Source organism: Hipposideros armiger, unplaced genomic scaffold, assembly GCF_001890085.2.
Source record: "Hipposideros armiger isolate ML-2016 unplaced genomic scaffold, ASM189008v1 scaffold_133, whole genome shotgun sequence".
Taxonomy (NCBI): Eukaryota; Metazoa; Chordata; class Mammalia; order Chiroptera; family Hipposideridae; genus Hipposideros; species Hipposideros armiger.
The window spans coordinates 183,777-197,558 of NW_017731483.1; the positions used below are offsets into that span (position 1 = coordinate 183,777).

Genomic DNA, 13,782 nt, shown 5'->3' on the forward strand with positions numbered 1-13,782 from the left:
ATAAAACAGGTAAGAGTTGTTCTGACTAAAGCAGGGGTGGAGGGTTATCCACTGAAGCATCCATGCCCTCATCAACACTTCAACTCTACAACTGTCTCTATAGAAACCTGGTGTTCTGGAGAATGTGGCCTGGAAAACCCTGAACTAGATCTAATTTTAAGGTACCTTCTAATCCTGAAATTCTACAATTCTATGATATGGCATCAGGATACATAGATACTCTTCAGATAAATATCAATGTCAAATAAAAAAAAATTAGACAAAACGTCAATTAAGCAAAAGATAGCGCAATCTTATTAAAGGAAATTCTCCATTTCTGACTATTTGCATTTACTTTGTATTAAAATAACCTTAGACTTAACTGTCGTTGCTCCCTCTTTGAAAAAATGCCACAAGTGTACACAGCAGTGCTATTTTTTTAATCTAACTTTATGTTATGGAGAATTTCAAACATATTCAAAAGTAAAGACAATGGTCCAGTAAACTCAATATATTGTAGCCATCATCACTCAGCTTCAGCAATTATTAGTACACGGCTAATGTTGTTTCATCTAACTGCCATCTAGCCCTTCCACTTGTGATCATTTTGAAAGAAATTCTACAGTCATATCCTTCCATTTGTAAATATTTTGGTAAGTACATCTGAAAGACATGTGTTTTGTTTAGAAACACAACCACTGTATCAGTCAGGGTCCATTTAGGAGACAGAAACCATCCCAGACACTTCAGAGAGAATTCAATATAAGGAATTGTTAGCTAAGTATTGAAGAGCCGAAAAAGCAAAAAAGGAACACTTAAGTGTCACAGAGGTAGTAAATGCAGAAAACAGCTACAAATTCTGGGACTGGAGGAACAGAAACAAGAGGATGGAATTATTAAAACGTAAAAGCTTAGAAGAGGAGCCCTGAAGAGCTGACACTCAGATCTCTGAGGAGGGTGCTCTGAGGCTGGTACTGTCAGTGAAGGAAAAAGTGCACAGTGAAATTAACTGTTGCCATTGGAACTAAGTATCACTGCTGTGCTGAAGAAGACTTACTAGGGTGATGCTGCCAGGAACCACAAACAAAGACATACAGTAAGCAAACAGGAAGATGTAATCTCTTCCAGGTTTCCAGTCTCCCTCTACTGCCCCCTATGGGTTGGTTTGAACAGAGAGCCTGCTGGCAAAGGGGAAATGAGTCCCAGCCCCGGTATTGCAAAGATAGTCCGTTATACCTAAAAAATACTAATGATAATTCTGTATTACCAAATATCCACATAGCGTTCATAGTGACTTTAGCATTTTTTTGGTTTATTTACTTGAATCAGGATCCAAATAATGTCTGTATATTGCTGTTGACAAGAACTTTTTTTTTTCTCACTAGAAAGAAAAAAACCCAACAACCCTGTAGAGGAGATGATACTGAGGAACCCACTTTCACAGATGAGAAATGTCAGGAAGCATCTCTGGCATATAATAAAATCCCCTTAGGAGAAAGAGCCCCGGGATTTAATGAAGCTGAGAAGAATTTACATCTGAACTCCAACCGGGGTGCACATCCAAAAGACACCTTTGGTCAAAAAGATTCAAGTATCCTCACTTATACTTTATTAAAATACATGAAAAAGTTAAACTAAAAAAAAGGCTAGTGATAAAGTGAAAGACTGCATACTAATGGAAGTCAGACAAAAATGTAAATGTTCAGCCCATTTATGAACTCAAAGTCCTATGTGTCTGCACTAGACCTCCTAATAAACTTAAGGTCTACTGTGAGGCTTTGAGAGGAAATATTTTTGAGAGTTAAAGACTTTATCAAAATTGATATTATCTAAAAGCTCTTAAAAATAATTTAGAGGGTATGGTGGTATAGGTGTATATAAAGAGAGATTATTATGTATAATTTCCTCTCCACTCTTCCCCCCCAGTGCTGGATCAATAGTTTTGGTGGCCAAGGAAGATCGTATCCAGGGCAACAGGTAGCTGCAAATGGCTCTAGTATGTTTCTACAAAGAAAAATAACATTGAGAAGCTCATAGTTGAGTTTTTATTCTGTTTAGTGTTATTGTGCAGTTGTGTGAATTTTCTTTCTTTCTGACTTGCAATTAGGACATAGAACACAGGAAGAGACCTCCAAGTTGACAATGAATGCTAAAAAGCTTATACCTCTCTTATTAGCCAACACATAAAGGGCTTTCTTATTAGAGAAAGAGATTGAAAGAAACATCTAGTAAGAGATTTTGATGCAAAGCTGACTTGAAGCTTTGAAGCTTCTAGACCCATGGGAGGTTATCTCTAAAATGGCAGATTCAGGATGAGGTGATGCTATTCAAATCTGAGTAAAGAGCATATTAAATGAGACTGGTGAGAACATACTTAGATGTGTGCATTCCTTAAAATAACTCTAAATTTTTGAAAATATAATTAATGACTACTAAATATGCACAGTTTTAAAGTACAGGTTTATGCTTTTTTAATACAAAGATAATCAGCAGAGTTCCCATAATCACATCTAAGAAACAACTAAGGTTTTAAACCAAATGTCATCGTTCAGCAGGTAGAAATATAGGCTAATTTTAGCCATAATACCTGCCGGAAATAAAGCCTTTGGAGTGATATCCTGGCAACCTAAACTGAAAAAGTGAAGATGAAAGTCAAACAACATTAAATTAGGAACAATGATTTTAAAGTACTATTGTACAAGTTTGATAGCACCACCCACACTTTGGAGCCTGAATGAAAGCAAATTGATTATGTCTCCCAGTTCTTACCTGTACCTCCATATTTGTCTGCCATGTTAATATCAATGTCAGATTTTAAACTCAGCATAGTCCTAAGGACATCATCACTGCCTTTCCCAGCAGCCCACATAAAGGATGTTCTTCCTTCAAGGTCTGAATCATCTTTCACTGACGGATGTTTTAAAAAGACTTTAACTGTTTCCTATAAGAGAACTTCATTTAAAAATTTGAGACAAGAGAGTAGCATTTTTTGGTAACAAAGCCACTGTTACATGTGACTTCCACTAAGAAGCAAAGTATTTTTCCCTGATTTTGAATCAAATAAAAAATTTTCTTTACTGTTGTCGATGATGCTTCTCAAAATGAGAATTGCAACCTCTTGTGAATTAACAGAGTCCAATAAAATTAAGGGGTTTGAAATTGAGCTTAGAAAATTTGCATAATTATTAAAAAAATCATCTCTGGGATTGACAGATTATTCAAAGCAGGTATTTTTTTGAATAAACAACCATAATGTTCTACCATTCTTTCTTACACACATTAGCACAATTACTTAATTACTGATATCTGTACATATATTAAATTTGGAGCCTATGACTTGGGTTGAAGATCATTTAATCTTTTGGGACCTGGATTTCATCATCTGTAAATAGAGATAACATGTTCTATCTCATGGGCTTGTTTTGAAACATGGATCGAATTCTGATTTGCATAGATTGACTAGCCTGGTCCAGCTGAATTTCTCATCTATTTATAAAAAGAGATCCTCTTCAAAATCTACTTTGTATTTTTCTGAGATCTTGGAAGATAATGGCTTGCCAAAACTCTAGGTGATAAATAAAATAAATTTTTATGAATGCCAGGAAGGAAGGACTCTAGCCATAGTTGTTCTGAGTACCAGAGAGAAAGAAGGGTGGGAAATAAAATATTTTAGCAATCTGAGTACTCAGTGTATTCCATGCTACATGTGGGGAGGTCAGGAAGATGGAATCATGCTATGCAGATGACAGCATCTTTATAATTTAATGAGACCAAGGGTTTCACTATGCACACCAAGTAGAAGACAGTGAAATCAAATGTAGCTGCTGTCATGTGTGCCTCTGTGGGCAAGTCTGTGGTTCGTGGTGACCACTCATACTCAGGGAGCGGAAGCAGCCTAGACACTATCATGTTGTTGGCTGGACTGCGTGACATAATGGATGAGTAAACTATAAAGGGGGTGAGCGAAGAACTGTTAATAATATGCCATGTCTTTGGAAATATCAATAATTCATATATATTATTTATAATCACATCTATATTTCAGATATATAATATACATAATTATTAGCACTAGTAATAATAAAAATGCATTCTATTGGGTTGTCGGAAAAGTAAAAAAACCCAAAAAATACATCATGACTTTTCTGACAACCCAATATTTTTTGAGTACTTGCTCAATGCCAAGGACTACGCTAGACACCTGCCACAAATTTTCTCTAATCCTTACAACAAATTATCCTCATTTTACATATAAAGAAACTGAGATTCAGAGAGGTTAAGACACTTGTGTAAGGTTACACAGCGAGCAAATAGCACAGTCAGGATTCCAGCCAGGGTTTGTCTAGTTCCAAAGCTTTGCCACATTGCCTTCAGGACAATTACAGTATGCTGAACACTCAGTTGTCCTTAGTGCTATAAAAGTAACAAAAAGATGACATATACTTACAGTAAAGCAGAATGTTACACTGCAGTTAAAATAAAAGCTGTATAAAACTTCACATGTGACTAACAATCTCACAAAAACTCAGACTATCACTTGCATCATAATTAACAGTATGAACAATTGTTGAAAGATAACTGCTGTACAAACGCCCACAAATGAGCACATGTAAAATAGTGAAATTTGAATAAGGTCAGTGGATTGTATCAATACAATTTCCTGTTTATGATATTGTATTATACTTTTGCAAGATGTTACCATTGGGGTAAATTGGGTGAATTGGGTGAAGGGAACATGGTATCTCTCTGTTTCATTTCTTACAACTGCAAATGAATTTACAGTGATATCAAAATTAAAATTTAATGAAAAGAAGTAACTGTCATGTTTTACTTACAGCAAAGTTACTCTGAGCTGCGTAGTGCAAGGGTGTTGCTCCTTGGCTGTCGGATGGGATGGTTCCAGACTTATTTCTTTCTAGGAGGAGATGGACAATCTGTGCATGGCCTGAAAGCAGACACAACAAGGTGGCTGTCACATACCAAGGACATTAATTTATAATCTATCTAAAGGAAAGGGGTAAGCAAAATCACTAGCACATAATACAGCATTCAAAATGGTTTCTGAATAGGAGCCCCCAGTGCAGCCTCTTCTAACTTCTTGTTAAAATACCATGATAATGTAGAACAAAGGCAAAAACTTACAACACTAAAGAGTTAAATTATTATTGACAGGTTGAGAAAAAATGATATTAGGTATCAGCTCATTGCATTCCCTGGCTTCACTTTATAAAACTGCCCTTAGAAAGGAGGAAGGTGTATCAGAAGCCAGCCCCTCTCAGTCATCAATGTCCCTTCGTCTCCAGGTTCCACTGCACAACCGATCAGAACTGCATGGCTATTTTCCTCTACTGTTCAGGAGGACAAACTATAATACAATCTCCTGCAGTTTCTGAGGTCTCCTATCCATTCCCTCTAACCTCCCTCTCCCAATCTTTTAACACCTAGGCAATGACTTCAAATCCCAGAAGACAAGTGGGCAGGAATGATGAAGTGGTGGTGGAGAAAATATTCTACAGTGCATTTTGGAGGAGCTGGTCTCCACAAGTGAAGAACTGTAGAAAGGATAAAGGACGAACAAACCTGGTAGTCGTATATTTAGGAAACCTGAATTTCATAAATTCTCTTGCTTCAGCACACTGGGGACCCAGGCAATTAAGATGTCACATTAGCAGAGCAAGCATACACTGCATGAGAGCCAGGCAGAAAAAAGGAATTTAGTGAGAGCTGTTCTCATCTCCCTGCTCTCCAGCTAAACAGTTTAAGATCAAGTCCTCCCCAACGCAGATGGACAAAAGTAGGATCAAAGGCAATCAATGCCACATAGTCAACGGAAACACATCTTGTTCGAAGGATTAAGAGAAACATTCAGTAAAGGTTACATGAAAATATTCTACAGGACAGAAATAGGAACACCATCAGACATATGAAGCGCATACCTCAGAAAATGATCTAGAGAAGGATCCAGAGGAAAATTCAGGAAACTGTTTGGCATCCTCAACTTAGTGCAAAGAAATGCCCTCTACGAAATGAAACAGAATATCCTAAGAAGAAAGTAGATGGAAATGAAAAGGTAATGGAAGGAGGTAAAAAGGGAAATAGACCGAGATGAAAGGAAATATGGATGAGAGGAGGAAATCAAATCAAATCTATAAGGGGTAGAAAGAAAGCAGAACTTAGGAACAAAAAGTCAATTTAGTGAGGTGGAGACAAATTCGTGAAGTCCTCCAAGAATGCAGAAAAAAAGGAAAAAGGAATTAGACTGCACACTGAAATAAACTCTAAGTAACAAATAAATCTGACTATGAAACAATGCAAATGTAAAAATCATTTTCAAAAGAGACAAACTTAAAAACTTTTAAGACCACAATAATTGGGGAAAACCTCAGGTTATATTAACAAATAATAAAAGAGTGGTAAGTAAGTGTGCTAAATTCCTCATTTTACATAGACAGTAATTAACAGATGCAGTTTTGCTCTTGACTCTGACACAGGCTTAAAAAAGTTTTTGATCAATTTAAAAATAACCACTAATAAAACCTGAAAAACCTCCTAAAACATTAGGCAATTCAAAAACAAATAATAAACCTAATCTATATACCAAAAGGCGGAAAACAAAAGCAAAATTAAAACAAAACATAATAATACTCAAAGAGCAGAATAGCAGGAAAAGGACCAAATTATATATCTTATAACAATGAGTTTTAATGGGTAAAACTCCTTCACTAAAAGAGAAATACTCTCATTGTCCCCCCCACAAATCAGACACACACACATATATGTACTCTCTCACCTAAAAACAAGTACTCCCCAAAAAGGTTAACTAAAAGGTGTATCGGAAAAATATGAAGAAAAATAAATCCAATATGACTGTATTAGCACAAACAAAAAATTATAGCTCTCCTCCCTAAAAATAAAGGCATTGAATGTAAAAAACAGGATTATTTTACATTTATATTTGTCAATGAATGTGCGTTACTTTTACAATAAAAATTAAGACATGATGTTGAAATTAAAACTAATATGTAACAGAGAATACATTCATATTACTAAAATTTAAGCATAGAGAGATTTAGATATAAAATGTCACATAATTAAAAATGAAAAGAATTACATAGGAGATAGGAGCTAGTGAAAGAACAGGCGTAGAGCGTTTCCTATACTCACGCAGTTCCTCCTACTGCTGATCTTTTGCTCCACATTCAACTCACCCAGTAAAGCTGCCCAGTGAAGGGGGGTTCGAAATAAGTTATCATAAGATGTTATATTGCAGCTTTCGTATGAGGTCAAGACATCAACCACTGTCACGTTCCCGTCTGCGACTGCAAAGTGAAGAGGAGTTCGACCCTCGTAGTCTTGCCAGTTCAGTAAAGACTCCGTGGGAGCAGCATCCTATTTTTGAGGAACCAGAGACTTCAGACAAACAGAATCCTCAGTAAATCACATTTGACATAAGTATTAACTGAGCAATTTTCTAAACCTCTATATTCTCTTTCAGCACAAGTGATAAAATTTCAGAAAAAAGTATACATCAAAATCTTGAAAAATTATTTGCATATTTAACAATGAAACGTACAGAAAAGATAATAAACACCATGTACTGACTATCTAGATTAAATAGGTATCAATATTTTGCCTAATGGGCATTTTATCTGTTACGGATTAAAGCTGTATGTTCTTTTGCTACATATGCATACATACATAAACAATACATAAATTTCATGTATGTTTTCAACATTTACACTTATAAATTATACTATGTATATCCTTTGGCAATTTTTTCTTTCAACACTATACTTTTGGGTATCTAGTATCTGAGAATTATCCTCTAAGGACTTCAGATATTGGAATTAACACATAAAGAATATACAATAACTATCAATGAAACATGTAAAAAAATAATTTAGTTACCCATTCTCCTACTAAGCAATATTTAGGCTATTTACATTTTTTCTGTTATTAACAATTATGCTGCAATGAACATGTCCCCTTGTAGCACATGTGTGAGATTTTTCTCTAGCTTAAACACCTAGAATGGGAAAGGCCGGGTTGAAGGATATCTTCAACTAGATAGATATTGTTAAGCTGTTCTCCAAATGGTTGTATCAATTAACGCATCCATGACAATGTGTAAACGTTTTTATTTCCCCAAATGCTGGTACAAATAAACCATTTGGTATTATCAAGCTTACTACATTTTTTCCTTATAGGTATGAAAGGCATTTCACTGGTGTTTTAATTTGTATTTTATAGATGAGGTTGAGATTTTTTTTTTATCATATGTTCATTGACTATTCGGTTTTATTTCTCTGTAAACTGACAGTTCACAACATTTATCCATTTTTCTACTGGATATTTGTAGCAGGTATTATGATGCACTGCTTAGGTTCCCCTCCAACATTAAAGGGCTTATTTCCCCATCTGCTGGGAGTACTGCCAACAGATGACCCTCAACAACCTGGAATTGCTTCAGCTACAGAGTTATCTCACCCAAGGTCATGACCTTCTCAAATTGGGTCATATCCAAAGCCAAGTCCTCTTGCCTCAATTTGAGAACTCTCTGAAGGGCCATTAGAGTTGACTGTACAGTCAGCCTATTTTACAAAAAACAGTATGAAAGTATTATAGAGGCTTCAAAAAAAAAAGAAGTAGAATATTACCACAATAGTATTTTAGGTCCTTGAGTTTCCCAAGGACTAAGATATGTTTACAAGAAAAAAAGTGGCAAATCTGTGAGGAAATAAGATATTATGACTGAGAATTATCCTCCAAGGACTTTGGATATTGGAATTAACACATAAAGAATATAAAATAACTATCAATGAAACATGTAAAAAAAATGAAATAAAAAGTGAGCAAGGAACAAAAATTATCAAAATGGCCAGGTAGATTTGAAAAAGAACCAAATAGAACTTTTAAAAGTGAAAATATAATCACTACGATTACAGATTCAATGAATATGGTAAACAAGAGATTGGATTCGGCTGAAGAAAGACTTAGTCAACTGGAAGACAGATCTGGTTTACTTACTCAGAACAGAGCAGAGAGAGAGAGAAGATGATAGAAACGTAAAAGAGACGTTAAGAGACATGGACAATAAAATAAGAAGGTCTAAAATATGTATAATTAGGGCCAGCCGAGTGGCGTGTTGGTTAGGAGTTGGCTTGGGATGCCAGCTCTGAACAGCAGGGCCCAGGTTTGGATCCCACATGAGGGCCAGTGACGCTGCGCCCTCTACAGCTAAGATGGTGAACAACAGCTTGACCTGGAGCTGGGCTGCCGTGAGTCGCTGGTGACAGCATAGACTGCAGTGGGGCTGGTTGGCAGCAGGCATGAGCTTTCATGAGCCACCGTGAATGGCTGTCCAGTGGCCGGCGACCGATTGCCTCACCAGGGAAGAGCGCAATGATAATACCAACATTGGGCCAGTGAAGCGATGTCCTCCACAACTAGACTGAAGAACAAAAAGGACAGCAACTTGTCTGTTCCCCTTCCCTGATTCTCCAACACTGTTTCCCTCCCCCAATTCCCCAATAAAATCTTTAAAAAAATAAATAAATAAAATAAAATAAAATATGTATAATTAGAGACCATAAAGGCAAGAGTAGAGAGAATGAAAAAGAGTCAATATTTAAAGAGATAATGGCTACATATTTTCCAGAACTGAGATGCAATAGTCAGAATGTAAACCAAACAAGGGGGGGAAAAAAGCCACATCTAGACACACTGTGGCAAAACTGTAGACTGCCAGATAGAGAAGAATTTAAAAGCAGACTGAGAGGAGAGACAAATCATCTCTAAGGAATGACAATTAGACCAATACCAGACTCCATAAGAGGAACAATGAAAGGCAGAAATCAGCAAAATAATAGCCTGAAAGAGTTGAGAGAAGTAATGGCCTAGAATTGTGTATACAGGAAAACTAAATACTCGAGAGCAACAGAGAAATACAGACATTCTTAACAATTAAAAACAGAGCATTTACCATCAATAGATCTACAATAAGGAAGTTCTAAGATTTATATTTAAGGAAGCAAGATGATAACTCGATGAGGAAAATTTGAGATTCATAAACAAATGAAGAGCAAAGAAATTAGTTAACATGTACATCAAAATAAATAACCCTTGTATACACAAATAATATCTTTTAAAGTCTAATTTGTGTTGTAAGAAAATAGGACAAAATATGAAACTATTCGGGTGACCGGTTAGCTCAGGTGGTTAGAGCGCAGGCTCATAAAACCAAGGTTGCTAGTTTGATTCCCACATGGGCCACGGAGCTATGCCCTCCACAGCTAGACTGAAGACAACTACTTGAATTGGAGCTGATGGGTCCTGGAAAAACACACTGTTCCCCAATAAAATTTCTTTGAAAAAAAAAAAAAAAGAAACTACCATAGCATGTAAATTGGAATCTGTTAAGTTAGAACTCGCCCCCCAACCCCCCCAAAAAAATCTCCTGATATTCAAAATTAGTAAAAAAGTACAGTAAGTTGGTTAGATATATTATATAATCAATAAGCAAAAATATCAATTGCATTTCTATACACATGTTACAACCAGTTAAATATATACCCATAGATATACTAAAAAAAAAAAAAAGTTCAAAGCAGCACTGTTTGTAAACAGCAAAAACCCTGGAACAGTTCCAAATGTCTGTCAATAACAATGAATAATGTGTGTTTTGTTCATAAAATGAGATACTATATAGCAGTAAAAATTAATATAGTACAATTAAACACAGCAATATAAATAAAATCACCAGCATAATATTGAGCAAGAAAATCATGTTGCAAAAAAATACATAAAATATGGCTCTATGTATATAAAATTCAAAAACATTAAAAACTAAACTGCATATTGTTTAGGGACATGATTATATGTGGTACAACTATAATGAAAATCAGTAAAATGATAAACCCCAAACTGAGGATAGTGTTTACCGCTGAGAAAGAAGAGAACAGGATGGTACTGGGAGGTAGGTACCCCGGGGACTTGAAACGTAATGGGAATGTACTTTTTCTTAAACTCAGCGACGGATACAAGCATATTTGTTGTTTCCTTATTCCTAACATCTTACATGTCTTTCAAAAATATTCACTCATATCTCTTCACTATTTAATAAAAAAAAGTATAAAACGAAGTCAGGGGATGATAAATAGAAATTCAGGAAAGTATTTGGTGGGGGACTGAAATGAGCATGGCATGGGGAGAGGATGCATTTGGAAACTGGTACATAACAGAAAACTTCTATGTGGTTGGCGGTATTAAAATGTTTCATTTCTTGAGTGATGGGTTCACGTGTGTTGTATTCTTTTGCTTCCTAATTTGCTTGTGTGTCATGTACAGCATATGCTTTTGTGTATACTGGATATTTCACAGGAAACAATGTATTTGGAGAGTCCGTCCATGTCTGGCAGCACCACTGTACCCACCAGGATGCATCGCACTGTGTGCACCGCGCTTGGATCTTTGTGGTTGGCTGCCCAGTGCAGCGGGATTTTGCCCTCGATATCAGGAATCCCAATGTTGGAGTCATGCTTGATAAGCAGCTTCACATGCTCGGGGTTGTTGTAGTAGGCGCTCCAATGCAGAGCCGTTTGCTGCAAAATTGAGAGGCTCTCAAAACAACGACAATAACAACAGTAACAGTTAACAACACAACAAGAAACTTTCCCTAAGCTTTTACAGTGTAACAGGCACTGTTGGAGGAGTTTTATATATTTTATCTCCTGTAGTTGTCATGACAACTCTGGGAGATAAGTACTCCTGAATTTACACATGATTGATGATGAGGATGAGCACAAGGAGGATAAGTAATCTGCTTGAGGACATGAAGGTAGTAAGTGGCCGAACTGAGATTTGAACCCTCGCATTCTGACTCCAGGATCTGCCCTCTTAATCATGGCGGGCATTTAAGTCAGCAGGTACTAATAAATGATAATACTGAGAAAGAGAAAAGCAGCCCAGTGATTTATGAATAATTATCAACAAAATAAGTGAGTATCTTGATTTTGCACCAAGTACCTTAAGAATCTGATAGAACGTTTTGAATTTTAATATCTATTAAAAAGAATATCCATACATAGGAAATCACACATCTAGAATCCGTTTCTTAAGTCAAAGGATAAATTTAACTATAATCTTACAAGATAAGTTGTTAGACCTAGTTACTGATGATACATTTAAAAAATATAGCAAGATGTGCTTTATTTTAGATAAAAGTTACAAATTAACATACTCAACTTGCTTTAAAATCGCTTTTGCATTCTCATCAATATACGTCAGTAAGACTGGTTTCCTTATATAACCAGGAGAGTTATTAAGGAGACACATAGAACCTGTTTAGATATACATTAATCTCTTTCCAGTAGCATGGTCATCAATCCAACCTAGAATTAGATCATTTAACAGCAGGAACCAAGCTCATTTGTCACATTAAAAACTTTAAATATTGACATATGGGGTATTCATTCAGTGTGCACCTATAGGCATTAATATAAAGAGTCACCATTTAACTTATTACTTTTTTTTTTAATTGGGGTATTGGGGGAGGGGAATAGTGTTGGGGAATTGGGGAGGGGGGCAGCCAAGCTGTTGTTCTTCAGTCTTAGTTGTGGAGGGCGCCCGTCAGCAGCTCATGGCCTCTAAACTCAAGGTGCTGTTACAATCTTAGTTGTGGGTGGGCGTAGCCACCATCCCATGAGGGAGTTGAACCAGCAGCCATGTTGTTAAGAGCGTGCGCTCTATCCACTGAGCCATCCTGGCAGCAGCTCAGCTCAAGATGCTGAGTTCCGTCTTAGTTGCAGGTGGGCATAGCCACCATCCAATGCGGGAGTTCAACCAGCAGCCTTGTTGTTAAGAGCACACGCTCTATCCACTGAGCCATTCAGGCAGCAGCTCAGCTCAAGATGCCGAGTTCAGTGTTAGTTGCAGGTGGACATAGCCCACCATGGAACAGGCAACCTTGTTGTTAGGAGCACGTGCTCTCACCAGCTAAGCCATCTTGCCACCTGTTGGCAGCTCAGTGGCAGCTCAGCTCGGGCACAGTGTCGCTGGCCCATGTGGGAATTGAACCGGTGGCCCTGTTGCTCAGAGCTCATGCTTTTAAGCTAACTATTGGGTCATCAGGAAAGTCATGATGTATTTTTCTGTTTTTCAATGCAAAAATGCATCATGACTTTCCCGACGACCCAATATTAACCAACTGAGCCACTCAGCGGGCCCTTAACTTATTACTTTTTATTTAGTAATAACTTCAGAACAAAAAAGTCACAAATATAATAGCAATTAATTGCCTATAGTTACATTTTCAATAAACAACAGATACAGTTTCATAAATCTTTTGTTGTCCTATGTTATATTTGTTTTGAATATATTTACTGAAATTTATTATGATACCTGTTGAGTCTAAGAGTAAGAAGTTTGGGGTTGTACTTTCTATATCTTTGTTTTCTATTTTTCCAGTAATTATTATTTCTTTTTTACTGTGGTAAAATATACATAACATAAAATTTACTATTTTAACTGTTTTCAAGTGTACAGTTCAGCGGCATTAAGTACATTCACATTATTGTACAACCATCAGCACCATCCATCTCCAGTACTGGGGGTGCCAAACAAATGTATACACAAGACTTGTATTCATCTTTTGTTATCGGTATATATTATTACAATCTTAATACAATTTTTTCCTTTTTAAAAATGTGTACATAGGGCCGGCTGAGTGGCTCAGTTGGTTAAGAGCTCGCTCAAGAGTTTGAGCTCTGAGCAACAGTGGTTCGAGTCAGCCCGAGCTGAGCAGCC

General features: G+C 36.6%; 1 protein-coding gene across 4 annotated transcripts in view; it reads right to left on the reverse strand.

Annotated features, from left to right (window-relative positions):
* Positions 1-13,782, reverse strand: part of INVS (inversin) — a 78,093-nt gene that overhangs the window by 49,173 nt on the left and 15,138 nt on the right. For 3 of the 4 annotated variants that reach the window (XM_019649492.1, XM_019649494.1, XM_019649493.1), the window contains exons 3-6: positions 11,412-11,579; positions 7,188-7,368; positions 4,815-4,924; positions 2,749-2,920 (exon numbers count right to left, since the gene is read on the reverse strand). In XM_019649492.1, coding sequence (XP_019505037.1) covers positions 2,749-2,920; positions 4,815-4,924; positions 7,188-7,368; positions 11,412-11,579 — 631 coding nt within the window. Of the gene's footprint in view, positions 1-2,748; positions 2,921-4,814; positions 4,925-5,559; positions 5,884-7,187; positions 7,369-11,411; positions 11,580-13,782 lie in introns of those variants that run through there. The other variant, XM_019649495.1, reaches the window with a different exon arrangement.